This window comes from Cricetulus griseus, chromosome 4, assembly GCF_003668045.3.
Source record: "Cricetulus griseus strain 17A/GY chromosome 4, alternate assembly CriGri-PICRH-1.0, whole genome shotgun sequence".
Classification (NCBI taxonomy): domain Eukaryota; kingdom Metazoa; phylum Chordata; class Mammalia; order Rodentia; family Cricetidae; genus Cricetulus; species Cricetulus griseus.
In genome coordinates, this window is record NC_048597.1 from 114,197,151 (window position 1) to 114,222,784 (window position 25,634).

The 25,634-nt window shown below is 48.7% G+C and overlaps 1 protein-coding gene and 1 long non-coding RNA gene across 2 annotated transcripts in view; one reads left to right on the forward strand and one right to left on the reverse strand.

The window, feature by feature from the left end:
* Mlxipl (MLX interacting protein like) overlaps positions 1-14,813 on the forward strand; it is a 27,200-nt gene extending 12,387 nt beyond the window's left edge. Inside the window, exons 6-17 of the mRNA XM_027416167.2 lie at positions 1,250-1,451; positions 1,534-1,614; positions 6,459-6,625; positions 10,472-11,018; positions 11,269-11,336; positions 11,412-11,568; positions 11,717-11,832; positions 11,923-12,042; positions 12,163-12,290; positions 12,730-12,853; positions 13,566-13,695; positions 14,108-14,813. Of these exons, the coding sequence (XP_027271968.1) occupies positions 1,250-1,451; positions 1,534-1,614; positions 6,459-6,625; positions 10,472-11,018; positions 11,269-11,336; positions 11,412-11,568; positions 11,717-11,832; positions 11,923-12,042; positions 12,163-12,290; positions 12,730-12,853; positions 13,566-13,695; positions 14,108-14,226 (1,959 nt within the window). The 3' untranslated portion in view covers positions 14,227-14,813. The remainder of the gene's footprint in view (positions 1-1,249; positions 1,452-1,533; positions 1,615-6,458; positions 6,626-10,471; positions 11,019-11,268; positions 11,337-11,411; positions 11,569-11,716; positions 11,833-11,922; positions 12,043-12,162; positions 12,291-12,729; positions 12,854-13,565; positions 13,696-14,107) is intronic.
* Positions 9,565-25,092, reverse strand: LOC118238663. Its single transcript, XR_004769532.1, has 4 exons — positions 25,004-25,092; positions 24,277-24,313; positions 11,882-11,950; positions 9,565-9,669 (listed from the first exon to the last, which is right to left on the reverse strand). It is a non-coding gene; the product is annotated as an uncharacterized LOC118238663 (long non-coding RNA).
* Positions 25,093-25,634: the final 542 nt, after the last annotated feature.

A 25,634-nucleotide genomic window follows, 5' to 3' on the forward strand; every position in this document is an offset into this window, starting at 1 on the left:
GTCTGCCTGGCTGACCAGGACAGGATATGGGAGAGGTAATTGGGTACGAGAGGAATAGGTGTGGCTTCTTCCATGGTGTAGGTGATTACTGAAACTTTCTCTCCTTGGAAAGATGCCATTGTGAGGCAGGAGGATTATAGTGAGTTCCAGGTCAGCCTGAGATAGATTATGAGTCCAATACCAGTGTGAGATGCAGAGTGAGAACTCCTTGTCTTAAGAAAAGCAAGCAAACAAACAAACCAGGAAAAAACAAAAAACAAAGAAAGCAGATGGTGGGAGGCCCAAGGAAAAGGCATCCACAGGATGGGAGTCTCAGACAGAAGGCCAGGCCAAGGCTGAGGCAGGAGGATTGCAAATTGAAGGTCAGTTCAGGAAGTTTGAGGCTACCTTAAAGACTGTCTTCAAGAACAAAAATAGATGGGCGTTGGTGGCGCATGCCTTTAATTACAGCACGAGGGAGGCAGAGGCAGGTAGATCCCTGTGAGTTCGAGGCCAGCCTGGTCTCCAGAGCAAGTGCCAGGATAGGCTCCAAAGCTACACAAAGAAACCCTGTCTCAAAAAACCAAAAGGAAAAAACAAACTAAAAAACAAAACAAAACAAAAAAAAACCTAAAACATGGCTTTATGATACACACCAGCAATGTCAATACTAAGGAGACAGTAAGATCAGGAGTGCAAGGCCATCCTCTGTTATACAGAAGTCCAGGGCAGCCTGGGCTACATAAACCCTGCCTAAAAATAATGAAAGCCAGCAAAATGTGATGGTACATGCTTTTAACCCCAGCCCTTGGGAAGCAGAGGCTATTGGGTCTTTGTGAAGTTGAAGCCAGCCTGGGCTACATAATGAATTCCAGGCCAGCTAGGGCTATATAGTCAGACTCCATCTTTTTTTGTTTGTTTTTTCGAGACAGGGTTTCCTTGTGTAGCCCTGACTGTCCTGGAACTAGCTCTATAGACCAGGCTGGACTCGAACTCACAGAGATCGGCCTGCCTCTGCCTCTGCCTCCCAAGTGCTGGGATAAAAGCCAAACTACAGCATAGAGAGCAGGGAGGGTTATTGTCCATCCAGCTCTGCTTTCTAGAGGGAGTTGCTAGAGGCTAATAGGATGACCTTGGCCTTTTAGCCCATATACCAGGCCCCCCAAGGTGCTGTCTTTTAGAGACGCTTTCCCTCCAGAGTGGGAAACCACTTCGTCCTCAGGCAGGGGTAACATGGAGGACCAGGGCAGTGACCTCTGTGTCCTGCCAGGTGGAAGGTGGGTGGCCGCCACCAGAGCAATGGTGCGAACAGCTCTTCTCCAGTGTGGTGCCCGTGTTGCTTGGGGGCTCCGAGGAGGAGCCTGGGAGTCGACAGCTTCTGGACCTCGACTGCTTCTTGTCCGATATATCCGACACACTCTTCACCATGACACAGCCCAGCCCCTCGTCCCTGCAGCTGCCCCCAGAAGATGGTGAGGAGAGAAAGGGGGAAGGGGAGAGGGGCTGAGCCATCTACCTTGTCTGCAGCTTCCAACCTCACCACTGTCCCTTCAGCTTATGTTGGCAATGCTGACATGATCCAGCCAGACCTGAAGCCACTGCAGCCCAGCCTGGATGACTTCATGGAGATATCAGGTGGGACAGGTTCTTCCCCAGGAGGCAGGATAGACTGAAAGGGAAAAAAAAATCTGGGAGACTAAAAGGCTTTGTGCAGGGGGAAGATGAATGGTATAATTTGTGTGTGTACTTATATGGTGTTAGGATTAGAACCCAAGGCCTTGTGCCTACTAGGCAGATGCTCTACCTCTGAATCCTCACTGGGGCATTCTAGGCAGGTGCTCTACCACTGAGCCACACCCCAGCCCCTCACTGGGGGATTCTAGGCAGGTGTTCTACCACTGAGCCACATCTCAGCCCCTCACTGGGGGATTCTAGGCAGAAACTCTACCACTGAGACACAACCTTAGCCCCTCACCAGGGGATTCTAGGTGGGTGCTCTACCACAGATCCTTTATTGTCTAGCATGGAAGAGCTCTTGGGTTTTATCCTGCAAGCTTCATAAACCACTGTGACTGACAAGGAAATTCCAAGCATCAAATCTCTCTGGGTTTTGGGGTTCTGTTTTTTTTTGAGTCAGAGTTTCTCAGTGTAGCCCTGGCTGTCCTGAAACTCACTATGTAGACCAGGCTGGCCTTGAAATCATAGAGTTTTGTCCACGTTTGTCTCCTGGTAACTCTTTAAAGGAGAACATTTAATTGGGGCTGGCTTACAGTTTCAGGGCTTACAGTTGCAGAGGTTTAGTCCATTATCATCATGGCGGGACATGGTGGCAACAGGCAGCCGTGGTGCTGGAGCTGTAGCAGAAAGTCCTACATGTAGATCTACAGGCAGTAGGAAGAGACAGTGATACTGGGCCTGGCCTAAACTTCTGAAACCTCAAAGCCCTACCCCATTGACACACTTCCTCTGACAAGACCACATCTACTCCAGCAGGTCAGTTTCCAAGAATGCCACTCCCTATGAGCCTACTGAGGACTCTTTCTTTCTTTCTTTCTTTCTTTCTTTCTTTCTTTCTTTCTTTCTTTCTTTCTTAAAGATTTTATTTATTTATTATGTGTACAACATTCTGCTTCCATGTATATCTGCACACTAGAAGAGGGCACCAGATCTCATAACGGATGGTTGTGAGCCACCATGTGGTTGCTGGGAATTGAACTCAGGACCTCTGGAAGAGCAGCCAGTGCTCTTAACCCCTGTGCCATGTCTCCAGCCCCTACTGGGACATTTTCATTCAAACAACCACACAAGGTGCCATCCTAGTTTTCTTTCTGTTGCCGTGACAAAAGCTCTGACAGAAAGCAGCTTAGGGAAGGAAAGGGTTTCTCTCCCCTTCCAGGCTACAGTCCATCACTGAGGGAAGTCAGGGCAGGAGCTCCAGCAGGAACCATGGAGGAACCAGGATTGCTACGTGGCTTAGTGTCCTCGTTGGGATTACTGTTGCTGTGATGAGACACCATGACCAACAGCAACCTGGGGAGGGAAGCATTTATTTGGCTCACACTTCTGCATCAGTCCATCACTGAAGGGAGTCAGGACAGGAACCTGGAGGCAGGAGCTGATACGTAGGCCATGGAGGGGTTGCCGATTCTTGCTTCTTCGTCATGGCTTGCTCAACGAGTTTGCTCATAGAAACTTGGGTCACTTGCCTGGGATGGCCCCACCTACCTACAGTGGGCTGGGTCCTCCTCCATCCATCACTTTATTTCAAGTAGATAATTAACCATCAAGAAAAGGCCAGCCTGATCTAAGCAGTCCCTCAATTATCTTCCCTTCTCGGGTGACTCTAGGAAATCATCAAGTTGACAGTACAAGTTAACTAGGGTCTTAAACTCACACTTGCTGTATAGCCAAGGCTGCCCTGAGCTCTGAGCCTCCTGCCTCAACCTCTGTACTGGCATTAGAAGCGTGTATTTATCACCATGCCCAGAGTGTCTGCTCTTCCCTCTTTCTCCTCCCCCCCCCCACTTACTTAAGATAGAGTTTCACTGTGTAGCCCATAGGCTGGCCGTGAACTCATGATCCTTCTGTTTCAGTCTCCTGAGTGCCTGGATTCCAGGTGTGAGTCACAATGCCTGGTACAACTTGCTTCCTGTTTCCCCTGGGGCCTTCCTTCTCCACAGTGCTGTCTTCCATTAATGTATTTCTTTCTTTCTTTCTTTTTTTATTTTTTTTTTTTGGTTTTTCGAGACAGGGTTTCTCTGTGTAGCTTTGGAGCCTATCCTGGCACTCGATCTGGAGACCAGGCTGGCCTCAAACTCACAGAGATCCACCTGCCTCTGCCTCTCGAGAGCTGGGGTTAAAGGCGTGCGCCACCAACGCCCGGCGAATATATTTCTTTCTTTCTTTCTTGTTGTTTTTGTTTGCTTGTTTTCCAAGGCAGGGTTTCTCTGTGTATTCCTATTCCTGGCTGTCCTGGAGCTTATTCTGTATACCAGCTTGACCTCGAACTCAGAGCTCCTCCTGCCTCTGCCTCCTGAGTGCTGGTATTAAAGGAGTGCGTCACCACTGTCTGGCTGTGCGTGTGCATTTCTTGCTCATTGCTCCTCACAGGCATGTATTTAGGGCCCTTAAAAGCCATGCTGGTGGTCAGGAAGATATCAGGGTTGAGCCTGCCTCACCCAAACTTGAAGAGTCCAGTCTGAGAGGGAAGCTTTATTCAGTGACATGCCCCCTTCCCAGCTCCTTCCCTACAGGGTCCTTGGCCTGTCATTTAAGAGGTGAGGCCTATGGGGTGGGTACTAGGGAATGAGGAACCACCCCTATCCCCACCCCCGCCTTAGCCCTGGGAGGGTGGGGTCTTCCAGGGCCAGAAGTGTTGATGGCAGTGCCCTGGAAGCAAATCTGCCCCCAAGGACAGCAGCTCCATCTTGTTCCACAGACCCCTACCACAGGTAGGAGCTCAGCTGTGCCCACCTGGGCTCTGGGCAAAATGCAAATGTTGGAGTTTGCAGTAACTTTTCAATCAATGCCCGGTGGAAGCTGACTCGGGGCAAGCATGGCTCTACTGGAGCAGGTGGTTACAACGACCCTCTGGAGTTGGCCATGCTCGGAGAAAGCCTTGAGCCACCAGGGTTTCCATTCCGTCCTTGTTCTGGAAACCCTGTTGAAGGGGCTGGGGAAGGGCAGGTGTAGGGACAGAGAGTGTGGCTGGTTAGTTTGGGACCAGGCCAGGGAAGAGCTGGGGCTTGATGGGAGACTCTGGAGACTACTGGGAACAGGTGCGAACAACTCAAGGGGTAGCAGGCTGCTTTGGCATGATGGGTTTGGCACAGGACTATGCTTTAATTTGGGGCTTTATGTGGCCTGCTGACCAGGCCATGGTCCTTGGAGGACAGGGGTGGGATTCTGGTGACCATTTTCTGGTCCCTCCCCAGGTCCCTTTGTACAAAGTAGGGGCCCAGGACAGCGTAAAACTACTTCTGATACTGGAAGAGATGTGGACATGGCAGGTGTGTCATCATCGGTCACACACTAGGGACAGACATCCAGAGAGGTAGGCAGGTGCTTCGTGTCACTGTATATTGATACTCAGAACCTGTTTGGTCTTTCTGCCCAGGTAGAATCACCTAAGATAAACACGCACACATATACACACACACCATGCACAACACATATGCGTGCTCGTACACATATTCATACCCACACATCACCTCATACATAGGTGCTTATGTACACACATGTACACACATGCACACATATGCATATATACAGAACTACCATGCTCATACACATGGACAAACATATAAGTATACACACATGTACACCAGGCAACATACATACATATGCCAGATACATGCTTACATATGTAGAGGCCTACATGTATACATACTTGCATACACACATGTACACAGCATACATGCACACTTTCATACACACACACACATGCTCTCAGACTTGCATATACATGTTATACTCCCCTATGTACTCTCAACATGGGTATATATGCAAATACACATACAATATAGACATATTCACACAAATATACATACCACATAGACAGACAGACATGCATACCCTGACTCTATGACTTTCCCTAACTCACTCAGAAGGTCTGACAAGCTCTCCTGGATTGGGATTCTGGAGGGGAATTGGGGGGCCGCAGCCCACCAAACCCTGTGGGGGAGCTACCATGGTGGGGACTGCTGTGTCTCAGGAGGCCTTGGGCATAGAATTTGTGCTGGTCAGGGTCAGAGAAAGGTGCCCGGAAGGGAGAGGGTAGGCGGGTGTCGCCTCAGCCCGGGATGTGGTTAGGCCATGAGCAGCCTGCTTCCCAAAACCAGAATAGCCCAGAACTTACACAACCCACACCCCTAAACAATCTGGCTGCCTTGCCCGCCTCTTCTGTAAGCTTCACAGATTTCCTGGCTCCCTATTGCTCACACAGCAACCCTGAGCCCACTCTGTGTCCCCCAAATGTCAGCCTAGGCTCCAATCTCACAGTGTCAACTTACTGATCTTTCAGCAAGTCTAACCCATGCCTGACCCACTGACCTCATGAACCTGCTCACCCTTGATTCATCCCTGACGCACTCAGGCAACTCCCCTGGACCCCACCTTTTTCCTTCCCAGAACCTCTCTGTGACCCCTTCTTTCTAGAATGCCAACAGTGCTAAAAAATTAAAAAAAAAAAAAAGGAGCAGACGCAGGGAGGGAAAATGAGTCAAGAGTGGGGTGCCATGGGTGGGCAGCTTCCTGGGGTCCCTGCTCACTCACTCCCAGACCCCACCATCTCTCCCAGGACCTTCTTCCCAGTCTCTAGTGCAGCTTCCCCCAGTGGGACAGAAACCATTTCAATCTCATGGAAGCTTTCCACCTCCACTGGTCCCTGTCCCACTTCTGCCCAGCTCGGGGACCACCATATCAAAAGGCCTATCTTGAGTCCTTAATGTCATTTGCTACCCTGTGTGTTCCAATTACAGATTTCTTCACCAACTACCGCCCCCCGCAGATGCCCACATCTTCGAACTTCCTGGAGCCACCCAGCTTTGGCCCCATGGCTGACTCCCTCTTCAGCAGTGGGATCCTGGGCCCAGAGATGCCATCTCCAGCCTCCTCTTCCTCCTCCCCAGGGACTACCCGCCTACAGGTGAGTGTATCCTGTTATGAGAAGCCTGCCTAGATGGGACAGGAATGTGTGCATGGAAGGAGGATGGGAGTGTGTGTTTAGGCAACTAAGTTGGCATCTTATTTCTAGAACACCTGTACCTGGTTCAGAAGTCATTACCCTGCAACTGTTAGGGTCCTGTTCCAGTTTCATTTCTGTTGTTATGCTAAAATACATTGAGGAAAAGCAAGTTAGAAAGAGAAAAGGGGTTTCTTTCAGCTAACAGCCCCAGGTTACATACAGTCCACCAGTGTGGGGAAGTCAAGGCGGGAACTTCAGTCACACCACATCTACAGTCAAGAGCAGAGAAGAACAATTGCCGGCATGCTCGCCTGCTTACTCATGTTCAGCTCCATTTCTTTTCTCTGACACAGTTCAGGATCCCCTGCCTAGGGAATGGTGCCACCCACAGTGGGCTGGGTCTTTCCATATCATGGAATCCCCAATAGACATGCCCACAGGCCAACCCAATGTTGGTGGCTCCTCGCTGAGACTCTTCCCAGGTGGTCCTAGGTTGTTGACAGTTAATACTAACCACCCCAGTGTCCTTTTCTCCTATCATGGAACTTTTCACATGCTTTTGTAGTTTATTGTGAGAGGTCTCTTTCCTCCGATGGGCTTGGTGGGGCTGTTTTGGCCACCACTACATTCCTTGTACCTAGTGGTTTCCACACACAGAGTGTCATTCAATAAATGGTTGCCTGGTGAGTGAGTGAATGAGAACACAGTAAATGGAGAGACCATTATAGCCAGTGGTGTCTGCATATGAGGATTAGTGGATGTAAAGTAAAAGGGTCTGGTGAGTAGCTGGGCTGATGGGTGGATTCCCACGTAAGTAGTTTAGTAGATTGATTGAATGAACCATGGGCTGGCGCTACATGGCTTTGTGAATGGATGAATGATTTGTTACATCAGTGGGTGGTGAATGTATAGATGGGGTGTGGATGGGTTGATGGGAGAATAAAGAGTTTAGACGGTTGGATCTGTTGGTAAATGGCTGACTACCTGTGGGCTAGAGTGGTAGTTAGTCTCTCATCACTGCTACACCTAGGAAAACAACCTCAGGGAAAGAGGTATTTTGCTCATGGATTCAGAGGCTTGAGTCTATCATGGGGGAGGAGGTGAAACAGCAGAGAAGCTAGGAAGTAAAGACAGAGAGACGGGTGCTGGGGAGGAAGGGTGCCTTCACTAGATGACTTCAACCACCACGTGCCATGTATTCATCTGAACTCCCAAATGATCAACTTCGTCCACGGTGTGCTCCCCACCCCAATCAATGAACTTACATCCACAGTGTGCCCCCCACCCCAAACAATGAACTTACATCCACAGTGTGCCCCCCACCCCAATCAATGAACTTACATCCACGGTGTGCCCCCCACCCCAAACAATGAACTTACATCCACGGTGTGCCCCCCACCCCAATCAATGAACTTACATCCACGGTGTGCCCCCCACCCCAAACAATGAACTTACATCCACGGTGTGCTCCCCACCCCAATCAATGAACTTACATCCACAGTGTGCCCCCCACCCCAAACAATGAACTTACATCCACAGTGTGCCCCCCACCCCAATCAATGAACTTACATCCACGGTGTGCCCCCCCATCCCCTTTCAGTTACTTTGTCCCTTGCTATGACAAAACAGTTGGCAAAAGCCACCTAAGGAAAGATTTCTCTTCTTTTTGGTGTGATTTTCAAGATAGGGTTTCTCGATGTAACAGCCCCGGCTGTCCTGGAACTCACTTGTAGAACTGGTTGGCCTTTAACTTACTGAGATTCACCTGCCACAGCCTCCTGAGTGCTGGGATTAAAGGCGTGCACCACCATGTCCAGCACAAATGGTTTCTTTTGGACCATGATTTGAGGGATAAAGTGGAGAAGGCATGACAGTAGCACCACAGGGCAGCTGGTCACACTGTGTCAGGGAGCAGAGAGGAGAATGCTGGTACTCAGCCAACATGCTTATTTTATTAGATGATGATAATGGTGGTGTGTGTGTCTGTGTGTGTTTATGTGTGTACAGGGGCACGAATGCCATAGTATGCATACAGAGGTCAGAGAACAGCGTGAAGGTAGCAGCTCTTTCCTTGCACCATTGCACCATGTGGTCCCAGGAACTCAAGTCAAGGCTTGGTGATAACTGTTCTACCCACTGAGCCATCTTACCAGTCCCCCTTACTACTTTAAAAAAAATAATTTATTTTAAATTGTGTGTACATTGGTGTGAAGGTGTCAGATTCCTGGAATTGGAGTTATAGACAGTTGTGAGCTGCCATATGGGTGCTAGGAATTGAACCCAGGTCCTCTGGAAGAATAGTCTGTGCTCTTAACCACTGAGCCATCGCTCCAGCCCCCATACTTACTATTTTTTTTTTTTATTTATTTTGTGTGTGTTCACAAGTGAGTGTGAGTGGTGTGTCCATGTGGAGGTCAGAGAATAACTTTCAGGAGTTGGTTCTCTCCTTCCCCCATGTGAGTTCCTGGAGTCAAGCTTAGCTCATCAAGCTTGGTGGCAAGCACTTTAAGTTTCTGGGCCATCATGCTGACCCACTTTTTTCTTTTTATTCAGTCTGGGATCCACCCCATGGAATGGTTCTGCCCACACTCAGAGTGAGTCTTCTATCTCAATTAACCCTCTCTGGAAACATAATCAGAGACACACCTAAGAGTGTGTTTCACTAATGCACTACCCATGTCTTTTTCTGAGAGGGGTTGAGACAAGGTTTCTCTGTGTAACAGTCCTGGCTGTCATGGAACTTGATTTGTAGACCAGGCTGGCCTCCAACTCACTAAACTCCGCCGGCCTCTGCCTCCCAAGTGCTGGGATTAAAGACATGGGCCACCACCACATGTCACACTACCCATGTGTTAATTGAATCAAACGGACCATGGAATTTAACCAGCACACCCCACCCCCTTAGTTTATCCACTCTGGAAATGCCCTCAACAAAACATCAGTGTACCCACCTCACCAGTCTCCTAGGCATTCCTTAGCTCTGTCATCCGGATTAACCATCACATCTGGATTGAAATAGAGACATGGGTGAGTTCATAGATGAGAGAATAACTAGGTAAATGGATGCGCAAGATGATGGATGGACAGGTGCATGGACAGATGGATGGATGGACAGATGGATGGATGGATGGATGGATGGATGGATGGATGGATGGATGGACAGGTGGGTGGATGGATGGATGGATGGATGGATGGATGGATGGATGGATGGACAGATGGATGGATGGATGGATGGATGGATGGACAGGTGGGTGGATGGATGGATGGATGGATGGATGGATGGATGGATGGATGGACAGGTGGGTGGATGGATAGTACATAGAATAATGGGCAAGTTAGTGGAGGTGGACAGGTAGACGGGTGGGTGGAGGGATGGCTGGATAGACAGACAAATAATGAAGAAATGAGAGGATTGGTGAATGAGTTCATGTTTTGATGGATAAAAGGAAGGATAGACTGGTGGATAATTAGCAGATAGATAAATAAATGAAGACTAGATTAATAGCTGTATTGGATAAACTATTTGGTGGGTGAATGGATCACAAGTCATCAGTAAGACTGATGTGTTGTGTCTGATTTGTGCATAAGTTTATACTAGCTTACAGTTGTGCATTAGATAGTAATTTCTAGGGTGTGTGTGTATGCCTGTGTGTATACATGTGTGTGCATGTATATGGATTAGCTCTCCTCTGTCCTCAGTACCCAGTCCAGTACATAGCAAGGACAGAAGCTTCCTGGTGGATGCAGGCAGGTCCCGCCCCGGTCTCTCATCATCCTGTCACACACCCCTCCCTGCCCCTCACCTAGGTTCGGAACAGCTGCCCGGGACCCTTGGACCCCAGTTCCTTTTTGAGCTCTGACTTCCTTCTTCCTGAAGACCCAAAGACCAAGATCCCACCTGCTCCTGTGCCAACTCCTCTCCTTCCATATCCCACCCCTGACAAGGCACAGGGCTTAGAGCCCTGCACCCCAACTCCCTTCCCTACAATGGCTCCACCTCCCACTTTGTTGCCAGAAGAGCCCTTCTTCTCCACCAGGCTCCCCTTCACCACAATCCCTCCTGCCCCAGGAGTGCCTACTCTTCATACCCCCACCTCCTTTGTTCCCACCCCACAGCCTGGCCCTGGTGCTGCTCCTTTCTCTGTAGACCATCTGCCCCATGGGTACCCAGAACCTGTCTTTAGGCCTCACTTCACCATGCCTCAGGATATACAGCCCAGAGGCAAGCCCTCCACCCCATCCCCTGGTGGACGGAAAGCCAGTGCCCCGACCTTGGCGCCTACCACTGCCAGCCCCACTGCCACTGCCACTGCCAGAGACAACAACCCCTGCCTCACGCAGCTTCTCAGGGCAGGTGAGATGGGGAACTCGAATGGACAAGTTGCTGGGAGGGACCAACTCTGAAAGGAATGGGCAGGCTCTTGGGGCTGAAGGCTAGGGTTTTAAGGTGGGTCTGGGGGACAGAGAGAGGGTGGAATGACATTAGGGACTTGAGCTATGTCTGATAGGGGTGTGTGGGCTGCTAGGGAACAACAAGGGGTCTTAATTGGTGATGGACTTGATTGGGCCAGTCTAGTGGCCCTCATAGTCCTGCCTGTACCCAGCCAAGCCTGAGCAAGCACTGGAACCTCCGACTGTGCCCAGCACCCTCCTCCGGCCCCCAGAGTCCCCGGTAAGATGGTGGACACTGGGATGTAAGGGTCAGTCTAGGGCCTTTACCCCTACTCACTACTCTTCTCCATTCCAGCAGGATACAGTCTCTGAACTCCTCCGAGCCCGTGCCTTCTTTCCCCCAATCCCAACCCCTACACCACCTCAGCCACCTCCAGGCCCAGCCACATTGGCCCCTCCCAGGTCCCTGATTGTCCCCAAAGCAGAGCGGTTGTCACCCCCAGCACCCAGCGGTAAATAGGGGCTAGAGGGATTGTGGGTCTTAGAGGAAGGAGGGAGATGAAAAATGAAGGGGCTGTGACTGGGGTCAGGATGACAGGGATGGGGCGAGGGGACCTTCTCTTTTGTGTCGGTCTGTCTGTGGGTCTGTCCCTGCCACAGGCAGTGAGCGGCGATTATCAGGGGATCTCAACTCCATACCACCCCCGGGGGCACTGAGTGTCCACCTGTCTCCCCCTCAACCTATCCTAAGCCGGGGTCGTGTAGACAACAACAAGGTATGTTCTGTCTCCTGACCCCCCAAGATGCAATTGCTACCAATCTTACCCCGGCTTTCCTTAGATTCATCTCACTTTCTGCTTTCCAAGATGGAGAACCGACGCATCACACACATCTCTGCGGAGCAGAAGAGACGTTTCAATATTAAGCTAGGATTTGACACCCTTCATGGACTTGTGAGCACACTCAGTGCTCAGCCCAGCCTCAAGGTGAGCCCCCAGCCAGAGATGCACACTCCCTTAGAGTCATGGAGCCCCTCCTTGGACCAACACCCAACACCAGATCCCAGGGCCTGCCAGCACAGAGGCCCACACTGGTGGCGCTCGCAGGTGAGCAAAGCAACAACGCTGCAGAAGACTGCCGAGTATATCCTGATGCTGCAGCAGGAACGGGCAGCCATGCAGGAAGAAGCACAGCAGCTGCGGGATGAGATAGAGGAGCTCAATGCTGCCATCAAGTAAGCAGGGTGAAGCTCAGCAGAACACCTGCCTAGAATTCCCCAGTGAGGGGCTGGGGGCGTAGATCAGAGATAAAGTACTTTCCTAAAAATCTACTAGTACAGGCTTGGGCACATGCCTAGAATCCTCCTGTGAGGGATGAGACATGGTTTGTGGTAGGGTGCTGGCATAGCATATGCAAGAACTGGATTCCATCTCCAGCGCCTTAAAAAAAACAAAACAAGGCTGGTGGTAATGATGTATGCCTTTAATCCCAGCACTCGGGATTTGGAGGCAGGTGGATCTCTGACTAGCCTGGTCTACAAAGCAAGTTCCAGGATAGCCAAGGCTACACAGAGAAACCCTGTCTCAAAAAATCAAAGGAAAAAAAAAAACAGTACTGAAGAACTGGGGTAAAGGAGACATGCCCTCACACTGCCTGACTCTTTCCATCCATAGCTTATGCCAGCAGCAGCTACCAGCCACTGGGGTGCCCATCACACATCAGCGCTTCGACCAGATGCGGGACATGTTTGATGACTATGTCCGGACCCGAACACTGCACAACTGGAAGTTCTGGGTAGTATCCTTACTTGGGCTGATGGCCTGAGGGTGGCAATGGCTGCTGTTGCTGCAGACCAGGTTGTGTATTAGACCACAGGCTGAGCTGTAGGGCCCCAGGGAATGGGCTTTGGTTCTACCTTCTGTTGTCAGGCCCTGGGGTTGCAATAATGTATGTCAGCTGGGACCTGGAGCTGAGAGGGTGGGCGGGCAGGATAGGCGGTTGGGAGAGGTCCCTGAGGCAGTCTGGAAGTCGTGTGAGGCCTAGAGAAGGCGGGGCAGCCACTATTTTCTGGACCCAGTGTTGTGTTTGGTTTCCCACACTAGAGCCTGAACAGGAGCTCTGTCCCAGCCCTCTTTTAACTTTTTATTTTGAGACAAATTTCACTAAGTTGGCCAGGGTAGCCTTGAACTTGTGATCTTCCTGCCTCAGCCTCTGAATAGCTGGGATTACAGGCCTGTGCCATCAGGCCTGTATTTTTATGACCGAGCCTAGAGATGTGGGATGGACTAATACAGAATGAGGGCTCTAGAGGGACTAAGGGGAGGGACTGAGAGAGAGATGATTGAGCAACCCTTATCAGGGAGGGATTGGAGCAGTGGCTCTTCATAGGGTTCACGGTTAGACAGTGACAGGCTTTTCTTAGCACTGGCTTCGGTAAGGTGTTGTAGCTGTATGTGTGGTGATGGGGTGCTGTTTGGGCTACTGGTGTGTTCCTTGACTCCAAGCCCAGTTCAGCATACTCATCCGGCCTTTGTTTGAGTCCTTCAATGGGATGGTGTCTACTGCAAGCTTGCATAGCCTCCGCCAGACCTCGCTGGCTTGGCTGGACCAGTACTGTTCCCTGCCTGCTCTCCGGCCAAGTACGTGAGCCACCTTCCTGTCCACTAATGTGTGAGGCCTTGAAGAGCACCTGCCTAGAATCCCCCAGTGAGGGGCTGGGGTGTGGCTCAGTGGTAGAGCACTTGCCTAGAATCCCCCAGTGAGGGGCTAGGGGTGTGGCTCAGCAGAAGAGCACTTACATCATCATGCACAAGACCCTGAGTTTAATCTCCAGTAACACATACAGAGACTTGTGGGCCTTCAGAGCAGAGAGTTCAACCCAGCCTGCTTGGTCCCCAGCCTAGGGTTTGAGGCCATTCCACCATATGGTCCTTTAGTATCTAAAACACCTAAAGAAAGGTCCTGGGAAGAGCCACCTGTTTAGCTGACTAGTCTTCCCCGGGTTCTTGACTTCACCCCTAACTTTGAAGGCCTCTCACCCTCTTCTTCTAGCTGTCCTGAGTTCCCTTCGCCAGCTCAGCACATCCACCAGCATCCTGACCGACCCAGGCCGTGTGCCTGAGCAAGCCACACGGGCAGTCACAGAGGGCACCCTGCACAGACCATTCTAAACCTGGTGAAGGCTCCCAAGCTCCAGGGACAACTCATGGGCACTCCCCTCTTGATCCTGGCTGGCCCTTTCCCTGAGTCGAGCACCTCCTGTGGATGGAGAAGAAGCCGATTCCCATCTCTGCACTGCACTAATGCTGTGATCCCTGGTGACTCTTACTCCATCTTTGGACCTCCATTTAATAATAGAGGACCCCCAAAGCCATTAGTAACTGTAACACTGGGGACCTAAGCAGGCCACTCAGGGAGCTCTGAGGAGAGATGAGGTCGAGCTGTTTCCTTATGACTCCCTGCTTTGGACAAAGGACACCACCCTTAGTTCCTCAGCAGAGAGGCAGAACAGGAGACCCCCCCTCTTTGCCCCTGCACTGGTGACATGGGGAGCTGCAGGGTGACTTCCTGGGTGGCCACTGAAGTCTGATGTCAGGAGAGATCAGGGCAAGGGCAGGCATCTTGCATATATGTAGATGTATGTGTGCATATGTGGATTTTATAAAAAATATTCTTAAACAATAAAAGCAAAAACTGTCTGCAAGGGTGTTGGTATGATGGCAGCATGTCTCACTGTGGCACACAGAACTGGTAGCAGTGAAAGGTGGCTTTATATGGGACCCTGTGAGTCATAAGACAACCTTTAAGTGCTTTTACATTTGTTTGTGTGCAGAGGCACTCCACTGTATTTGGGTATCTTCCTCATTGCTCTCCACCTTCTTTTTAAAATGTTTCAAACTATGTTTTAGGACTGGGCATAGTGATGCATACCTTTAATCCCAGAACCTGAGAGGCAAAGGCAGGTAGATTTTTATGAGTGAGACCAGCCTAGTTTTGTAGTGAGTTCCAGGCCAGCCAGAGCTACATAGTGAGACCTAGTCTACATACATACACACATGCATACAGTTACATATATGTATTATATTTGGGTTTTTTGTTTTGTTTTTAGTTTTTCGAGACAGGGTTTCTCTGTGTAACAGCCCTAGCTGTCCTGGAACTAGCTCTATAGACCAAGCTGGCTTCAAACTCACAGAGATCTACCTGCCTCTGCCTCCTAAGTGCTGTGATTAAAGCCACGTGTTACACCGACTGGTGGGGGAATATTTATTTATTGATTGATTGATTTGGAGACAGGGTCTCTCTCTGTAGTCTCAGCTGTCCTGGGACTTGCTATGTAGACCAGGCTGTTTTCTAACTCATAAAGATCCTCCTGCCTCTGCCTAAAAATATTTTAAATTGGGCTGGAGAGATGGCTCAGCGGTTAAGAACACTGACTGTTCTTCCAAAGGTCCTGAGTTCAATTCCCAGAAACCACATGGGGGCTAACAACCATCCATTATGAGATCTGGTGCCCTCTTCTGGTGTGCAGATAAACATGGAAGCAGAATGTTATGTACATAATAAATAAAATCTTTTAAAAAATTTTTAAATTACATTTATATATGTGTACACACACACCCTTTCCATCATGCAAGTTATGGGGAGTAAACAACTCATGTCATCAAAGCTGACAGCAAGTGCCTTTGCTAGCCAAGCCATTTCACCAGCCTCTGCCTTATTCTTTGAGATCGAATCCTTCACTGAACTCACCACTTTGGCTTGGCTGGGGTGGGAGGGGCAATAAGCCCCTGAGATCTACCTGTCCCTGCCATCCCAGCAATGGGGTTACCACTCCTGGCTTTTTGTATCTTTGACTTAAGTTTATCCTTTAACTGCTGAGCCATCTCTCCAGCCCCACTCCTGGCTTTTACATGGGTCCTTCGGTTATGAACTCAGGTCCTCATGTTGACACACTAAGCACCTGTAACTACAGAGCCACCTCCCCAGCCTGCCACCTTTGCTTTCGCTGAGAGGTGGAAGCTACTGGCAGGTTTGAGGTAAAGATAAGACAAAACTCAGTGCAAGTTTGTCTTTTTTCCTTTTAAAAAAGTTTTGTTTTGAATTATGTGTGTCAGTCTGTGTATATGCACATGAGTGCAGATAACCGTGGAGGCCAGAAGAGGGTCTGGTTTCTTCTGGAGGTGGAGTTCCTGAGTATTGCGAGTTGTCACATGTGAGTGTTAGGGAACCAGCTCAGGACCTGTGCAAGAGCAGGTCCCACTCTTAACAGCAGAGTTCTCTCCTCACTGAATTTTCTCCTTAATAAAGGGTCCAGCTGTTTATCTTTTTTTATTAAAAGATTTTATTTATTTATTATGTATACAACATTCTGTTTCCATGTATATCTGCACACCAGATCTCATTACAGATGGTTGTGAGCCACCAGGTGGTTGCTGGGAATTGAACTCAGGACCTCTGGAAGAGCAGTCAATGCTCTTAACCTCTGAGCCATATCGCCAGCCCATGTTTATCTTTTTTTAAATAGGTTTTTAAGATTTTTTATTTATTATGTATACAATGTTCTGCCTGCATGTATGCCTGCAGGCTGGAAGTGGGCACCAGATCTCATTATAGATGGTTGTGAGCCACCATGTGGTTGCTGGGAATTAAACTCAGGAGCTCTGGAAGAGCAGTCAGTGCCCTTAACCTCTGAGCCATCTCTCCAACTCCCCCAGCTGTGTATCTTAAGCTGATTGAAAGCCTCCTGCTGAAATTATATGGGTGTGCCACTATACCCAGACAGATGTATTGAGGATGGATCCTAGGGCCTCACATAGGAAATCTGCCTGTCTTCAGTTGGTATGGTGGGATTGTGCCAATAAGCCCAGGTCCAGGGGGACCTTTTTTTTTTTTTTTTTTCTTGAGACAGGATCTCATGTATCCCAGTATAGTCTGTCTTCCTTTCTTTCTTTCCTCCTCCCCCCCCCCCTTTTTTTTTTAAAGACAGGGTCTCTCTAGAGCTGTAGCCATCCTGGGACCAAGCTGGTATCTAACTCAGGAATCCACCTGACTCTGTCTCCCCAGTGCTGGGATTAAAGCCATGCACCACTATGCCCGGACCCCAGCATAGCCTAAATAACTGAGGTTAGCCTTTAAGCCTGATCTTGCTTCCACTTTCTAAATGCTGAGATTTCAGAGGGGTTTCTCCTTCACTTGTTCTGAGGATTTAAGAGTCTAGGGAAGTCCAGGCAGAAGCAGGTGGCTGTTTGTAAGTGTAAGGCCAGCCTGATCTACAGAGTTACAATTGAGCTACATAGTGAGATCCTGTCTCAAACAAAACAAGCAAAAAACCCAACCACATACACACACAAACTGGGGACTGTAGCTCAGTATAGAGAGTACTTGCCTTGTGTTCTTGAAGCCCTGGGTTCAATACACACTGCTAATGAATAAATTTTAAGAAGTGGTGAGCCAGGCAGTTGTGGCGCACTCCTTTAATTCCAGCACTCGGGAGGCAGAGGCAGGCGGATCTCTGTGAGTTTGAGGCCAGCCTGGTCTCCAGAGTGAGTTCCAGGACGGGCTCCAAATCTACACAAAGCAACCCTGTCTCAAAAGGAAAAAATAAAATGGTGTTTCAAGAATTTTAATGCTGTAGTGAGAGCAGGAACTAGGAAATATATACCCTTCCTCATAATGTTTTAATGCCAAGCCAGAGTTCAGTTCCACCAAGATTCATCCTGGGTACCAATTAATTTATTAGGGTTTCTTACAGAATGTGGGTGACAGTAAAGCAGGCACACACAGACAGTAAAGGTCTGCCTCCAGGAGGGGTGATGCCTTCCCCCATAACCCCTCTTCTCTTCCTCCTTCCCCTTTAGGGAATGAGTTAAGTCCTGAATGGATGTGTGTTGTTGACATGGCCACAACCAGATTAAGAATCCAGTGCCAGTCAGGTGTTGGTGGTGGTGTCTTCCCAGCACTTGGAAGACAAAGAGGCAGGCAGATCTCAGACCAGACAGGCCTTGGCCTCACACAGATCCACCTGCCTCTGCCTCTTGAGTGCTGAGAGTAAAGGCCTGGCTTGCATCCTATTTTAAAACAATGCTGTTTTCACTGACCCATCTCCTTCCAGAAGGCTCCCCCACAAAATACCCACTTTCTGGGCTTGGTGGAACACGTGGAATCTAACAGCCAGGAGACTGAAGTAGAAGATCATGAATAAGAGGCAGCTTGGAAAAATAGTGAGGTCAAAGCTTCCCTGGGATACACTGAGATGCCATGTCAAAAAAGGCAGGAAGGTTGAGTTCCCAGCACCTACATCAGGTAGGTAGATCACTAACTAGTGCCAGTACTTCCAGCGCCAGAGGTTCTGACTCCCTCTACTGGTCTCCTTGGGAACCTGCACATGTGAGAGACCACCACCACCATCATCAAGGGGCTGGGATGTAGCTCAGTTGGTAGAGTGCTTGCCTAACATGAGTTCCACTCACATGGCCACACAAGCTGGACCCATATTTACACCTGTAATACCAGTGCTTGGGAGGCGGAGGCAGGAGAATTGAAAGTTCAATATCCTTAGCTAAAAACTGAGTTGGGTGTCCGTGTGGGCTACATGAGGCCCTATCTCAAAAAGCAAATCAGGGCTTAGAGAAATAGTTCAGCAGTTCAAAGCACAGCTGCTCTTGCAAAGGACCCAGCTCTCTGATTAGTCAGTTCACAGCTTCAGGGCATCTAAAGCCTCATGTGCACATATAGCCACCGCAGTTCCATCATCATAAAGAATAACAATGGCGTAAACAACAAAGCATCAAGCAGACACAAATGTCCCCCTTGGCCCTGGGTCCTGTTATTCATCACTCCCCTGCATGACTCCCTCTTCTCCCCCTACATCTTCAGCCCCCTACATGTGAGCAGCTCCTTCACTAACTGTACCCTACACTCATTCTGTGCCTACTAAGTTTGTGTGTCTATTCCTTGCAAACCCCAGGTATTCTTCTTGCAGTCCCAGGGTCCTTAAAGCATGCTCTTTCCCTGAGATCTCAGAATTCTTGGCTAGCCCTTCCCTTCTTCCTCCCTGACTGTCCCTCCCCAATTCCCGCTGCCTCTCCCTTGGCTTGTCCATCAGCCAATGAATCCTCTTGCTGTGGAACAAGTTACCTGCTTCCAATTTGCTGAGGGTCCCTCCTCTTATTTGCCTCCCTTTCTTTCCAAAGTTGGACAGACATGTAACCCACTAGCACCACCCTGTCTGCTCCTTTGGGGTGCTGCATAGCTATCTTGATATAATACAGAGTTTGCCATTTTCATCATCTTACTCTTTCATTCTGAGATGGAAGATCTCTTTTCCTCCCATCTTCAGAAGTCAGACACTTGTGCCAGCTAGATGTCTTCAAGTCTTATCTTATCTCCAGCTGCTTGTCCACCTGTTCTGGATACTGGCTGACTAAGCCTCCACCTACTCAAGCCAGGCCCTGGCCGTTAGAACATCACCTTTACCTGTGCTTAGCATTCGCCTCCTCTAATCCTGCCAGCTACTTCTCAAGCTTAGTCGAGTGTTGGCACAGCTAGAGCAGCTATGGAGCAATCTCCCCATCCAGAGCAGTCTGGACCACTTAAGTCAGAGCCCAGAAGAGGTAGACATATCAGTTTTTTGTTTGGTTGGTTGTTTTTGTTTTGTTTTGGTTTTTTTTTTTTTTGTGTGTGTGTGTGTGTGTTTGGGTTTTTTTTTTTGTTTTTGTTTTTGTTTTTTTTTTAAAGATTTTATTTATTATGTATACAACATTCTGCTTCCATGTTTATTTGCACACCAGAAGAGGGCACCAGATCTCATCAGGGAATGGTTGTGAGCCACCATGTGGTTGTTGGGAATTGAACTCAGGACCTCTGGAAGAACAGCCAGTGCTCTTAACCTCTGAGCCATCTCTCCAACCCTTTTTGGTGTTTTTTTGAGACAGGGTTTCTGCTGGTATTAAAGGTGTGGGCCACTAACACCCGGCTGACATAACAGGTGATTCGGACATGCATTCAGGAATGCTTGGGAAAGAGCCTTTGAAGAATAAATAACATATGCTTGGGACTCAAATTAGCAGAGGTTTTTTTGTTTTTTTTGTTTTTGTTTGTTTTTGAGACAGGGTTTCTCTCTGTAGCTTTGGAGGCTGTTCTTGAACTCCCTCAGTAGACCAGGCTGGCCTTAAACTCACAGAGGTCACCTGCCTCTGTCTCCCAAGTGCTAGGATTAAAGACATGGGTCACTACTGGTCAGTTAGCAGAGGTTAACTGTAGGATGGAGCTAGGGATGAAGGCTAGAGCACTTGCCTAGAGTTTCCCAGTGAGAGCTTGGGACCATGGCTTAATGGGAGAGTACTTTCCTAGACTCCCCAGTGAGGGGCTAGGGATGATGGTGGTAGATTGGTGGTAGCCCGAATAGCATGTGCAAGGCCCTAGGCTTAATTCCTAGCATTACACAAACTAAAGCAATTACAAATTAAACTGTACCATGCATTACAACCAACTAGTGAGCTTGTTAAAATACAGCTTAAATGCTTGGCATGTTGGCATATGTGTATAATCCCAGTTCTTTGGGAGGCAGATTTCTGTGAGTTCAAGTTCAGCCTACAGTTACTGTTCAGATCTACACAGTAACTTCCAGGACAGCCACAGCTACATGGTGAGACTCTGTCTCAAAAAATAAAAATTAAAAAGGTAGGGTTAGAAATATGGCTCAGCAATTGAAAACATGTACTGCTCTTGAGAACACCTGAATTGATTCCAGCACCCACTTTGGGGGCCTCACAACTGCCTGTAACTCCAGCTCCAGAGGATCTGATGTCCTGTTCTGCTCTCTGTAGGCACCTGGGTAAACAGGACATACACACATATTCAATATGATCTATCCAAACCCCAGTGCTTGCTCTGTGGTGGTTTGCAATATAATCCCAGCACTGGGGAGGCAGAGGCAGGCAGATCTCTGAGTTTGAGGCCAGCCTGGTCTGCAAATAGAGTTCCAGGACAACAAAACAAAACAAAAACAGACAAAAAAAGGTGCAAAACTTTCCAACTAGGAGTGTTAATGCTTGTGACTCCAGCACGGAAAGGCTGAGACAGGATGGCCATGAGTTTGAGGTCAGCTTAGACTTTCCATACTGAGTTTTTTCATACTGAGATCCTGTCTCGGAGAATCAGACCAAACCACATACCCTAGTTTGCCTCTCTATTGCTTGATAAAACAAAGACTAAAAGCAACTTTCAGGGGAAAGGGTTTATGTGGCTTATATGTCCATGTCCCAGTCCATCACTGAGGTGAGCCAAGGCAAGAACTCTGGGAGCTGGATCTGAAGCCAAAGCCACAGAGGGATGCTGCTTACTGCCTTGTTCAGCTACCCAGACCCATATGCTCAGGATTGGAGCCACCTGCCATTTGCCTCCCCAAGCCATTCATCAAGATGATGCCCACTGGCATGCCTATGGGGTAGTCTGATGTAGTCAATTCCTCAGCCACCCTCTTCCCAGGTGACTCGTTTGTGCCAAGTTGACAAAAAACCAGCACAACAAACAAACCAAAACCCAGACAGCTTTCTTTGTAGATGGCAGAGAGGCCAGCACTCCCCACCCAACTGCCCTGAACTGAATTGATGCTAGTTCCCAGAAAAGGGCAAAAGGGAAGGAAATGAGCCCTCTCCCCCTCTGTTCTCTGAACGAAGTTCCTCACTAAAGATAGCCAATGTGTCTGTCTGTCTATGTCTCTCGGCTTCTGACTTTGCCTGTGTCTTTAAAGGATCTTTGTAACTATGGCAGCAGGGCTGAAACTGAGGCCAGGCACATTAGTGGAGGCCGGACAGACAGCCCACTTTGAAGCGTGGAGGCTTGCTGTAGCATGCCAGTTCTAGGAACATTTTTTTCCTCAATGAAGCTGGTTTAATCCAAATGTCTTTCAAGATATGTCTGGTTTTTGGTGAAATCTGTGGCTTATATCAATGCCAAATTCCTGATTATATCTGGCTATGAGAGATACTGAAGGAAAATAGTGGAAATGTCCCTAGAGGCTACCTTTTCTTTTCTTTTTTCTTTTAAAAGATTATTATGTATACATGTTTGCCTGCATGCTAGAAGAGGGCACCAGATCTCATTAAATATGGTTGTGAGCCACCATGTGGTTGCTGGGAATTGAACTCAGGACCTCTGGAAGAGCAGTCAAAGAGCAGCTATCTCTCCAGCCTCGAGGGTACTTTTGAAAAATTACAATTACTTGGGGTTGGAGAGATGGCTCAGAGGTTAAGAGCACCGATTGTTCTTCCAGAGGACTAGGGTTCAGTTCCCAGCACCCACATGGCAGTTCACAACTGACTGTAATTCCAGTTCCAGGGGACCTAACACCCTCACACAGACATACATATGGGCAAAAAACCCACCAATGCACTAAAAACAGATTTTTAAAAAGTACATTTACTCACTTGTGTGTTGTGGGTGGTGTATGCACACCACAGTGCCTGGGTGAGGTCAGAGGACAACCTGTGGGAATTCTCTTTTGTCATGTGAGACCTAGGACTCAAACTTCGGGTTGTCAGGCTTGATGGCAAGTGCTTTTATCTCCTGAGCCATCTCAGATGGTTGAATTCTGGATCCTCCTGCCTCTACCTCTTGAGTGCTGGGATTACAGGTGAGTGCCACAATGCCTGGAGGTTTATTTTCCTTTCAGTGCCTTGTAAATCTGTAATTTTTTTCTTTTCTTTTTGAAAGATTTGTTTAGTACATATACAGTATTCTGCTTGCATGTGTCCCTGCAGGCCAGAAGAGGACACCAGATTTCATTATAGGTGGCTGTGAGACACCATGTGATTGCTGGAAATTGAACACAGGACCTCAGGAAGAATAGTCAAGTGCTCTTAAACTCTGAAGCATCTCTCCAGTACTGTCACTATAAAAAAATTGTTTTTTAAAACAATGTACTTAGTTGGGCAGTGGTGGTACATGCCTTTAATCACAGCACTTGGGGGGCAGAGGCAGGAGGATCTCAGTGAGTTCAAAGCCAACTTGGTCTACAGAGTGAGTTCCAGGACAGCCAGGAGTGTTACACAGAGAAACCCTGTCTCAAAAAACAAACAAAACCAAAACAACAACAAAACCCATTGTGCTTAGTATTAGATGTCTGTATTCACAGTACTTGGGAGTCTGAAGCAGAAGGATTGATTCTTTAAGGCCAGCCTGACCTACAAAGTGAATTCCAGGCCATCTAGGGTTACACAGTGACCCACCACCCCTAGATTAAAACCAAACTAAAAAATTTCTGTAATCCCAGTATTCAGAAGATTGAGGCAGGAGGGTTGCCACAAGTTTAAGGCCAGTTTGGGCTACAATATTGAGACCCTGTTTTAGGAAACAAAAATCTTTTCCAGCTGAGGAGATGATTTAGTGGGTAAAGCATTTGCCTTGTATGGGGATTCTAGTTAGGCTATCAGAAACCAATATAAACACTGGGTGGATGTGTCATGTCATCCTGCTTGTAATCCCAACACAAAGGAGGAAGAGACAGAGAAAATGGAGAAAATTGCTTGGAGAAAATTGGTTTAGTTAGAATAGCCAAAAGTGTACACTACAGATTTACCCTGCTCCAGTACTGGGTATATAAGGTGGAGAGCAATCATGGAAACCAACAGACATCAACATCTGGCCTTCACACAAATGCACACTCGGACTTGAACACATTCGAACACACAAACACCTATGTATGACACATACACATAAATAATACAATTTTTTTTTTGAGTTAAGAGTCTTACTATACAGTATTCTCTGGCCTGAAGTTTGTTGAATATGCCAGGCTGGCCTTGAACTCAAGAGAAATCCACTTGTCTCTTTGCAAGTGCTGGAATTAAAGGAATATGCCACCATGACTTCACCTCTCCCCCCCAATAAAAGAATGAAAGAAAAAAATCTCTCTTCTAGCCGGGCATTGGTGGCGCATGCCTTTAATCCCAGCACTCGGGAGGCAGAGGCAGGCGGATCTCTGTGAGTTCGAGGCCAGCCTGGTCTCCAGATCAAGTGCCAGGAGAGGCTCCAAAGCTACACAGAGAAACCCTGTCTCGAAAACCAAAAAAAAAAAAAAAAAAAAAAAAAGAATCTCTCTTCTAGGTACTAGATAGCAACTTCAGTTGTAGAGCTGTTTTAGCATAGTGAATGTTCCAGATTTGATCTCTAGCATGGTCAAATAATATTAATAAATTAGCCATGTGGGTGGCACATACCCTTGATTCCGTTGCGCTCTGTGAGTTCAAGGCCAGCCTGTCTCAAAAAAAAAAAAAATCATCATATTAGATTAGTATCTCCTTTTCAACGTTCTTTCCACTCTGCAGGCTACCCCCAAATCCAGGCATTGATCGCCTCCCCGGAGGACTTTTGCAAGGACTTCCAGTTGGCTTTTATTATTATTTTTTTTTGCTCAATTTGCCCTGGAACTGCTATATAATCTAAGTAGACCTTGAATTTCTGATCTTCCTGCCTCCAGCTCCCTAGTGTGGGATTACAGGCTCATGGTGTGCTGAAGAACTCAGCTTCCTACAAGGTCGGGAAACTCCCAAACAACAGACGGAGCTACATCCCCAGTCCCAACATACATGTTTTGGTTTTGTTTATTCTTTTCAAGTGGTGGGAATCGAACCCAGGGCTTGTACAAGCCAGGTTAAGTGCTCTACCATTAAGCTGATCACCTGGTTTGCTCTCTAACTTCAGTATTAGTGCAAAATGAGCCATGGATGGAGCTTGCTTCGTGCCCTCGTAGGATAGCCAGCTGGGATGAAGCCGGCACTCAAGGGTCTCCTCTTTCCGAGCTTACTAGCCCTTTCTTTTCTGAAGCTCATGCCGTTGCTTCTCCACAACACCCTTGCGGTTCAGGTCCCTGCGGGGCTGTCCCACACCAACCGTAGGGGCATTTCTCTTCCCCAGCAGCAGCATAGGTAAAGTGGGAATAAGAACCTCTGCCCGGTCCCTTGGAAGGACGGATCCAGTGTGGCCACCACGCTTCTAATAAGCGATCTAGAGGCAGTGAAGAGCATGGACGGCGGAGTCTGGCCCCGGAACAAAACTGGCATGTATCAAATAGGCTAACCGTCAGGCTCCGCCCCTCAAAAACAGTCCAATGGCCAGGCCTTGCCTCTTTACGTCAACCTCTAAGTCCCGCCTCTCAGGCCGGCCCCACCCCTCAAGGCGCAGGAAGCGGTTCACTCAAACCGGCCAGGCCCCGCCCCCAGAGCGCTCGCCCTGCTAAGCCCCGCCCCTCAGGGAAGAGCTAACGTATTCCTCCTAACAAACACTCAGACCACCAACTCCTATTCCCCAAGACACTAAAACGGTTAAGACTCCGCAAGACGTTTCGAAGGCCAAGCTCCGAAGGCCAAGCTCTGCCTTACAGCGTGTGCAATTAGGGCCGGTCCGTCGAAACGCGCCAACGGCCAGGCCCCGCCCCACAGAGCGCTCTGGCGGGCGAGCCCAGCACCTCGGGCAGCGCAAGCGGCTAGGCTCCACCCCACAGAGCGCTCCAACCGCCCGGCTCCGCCTCACGGAGCGGGCTAACGGACTGGCCCCGCCCTCGAGGCGCCTACGCAGC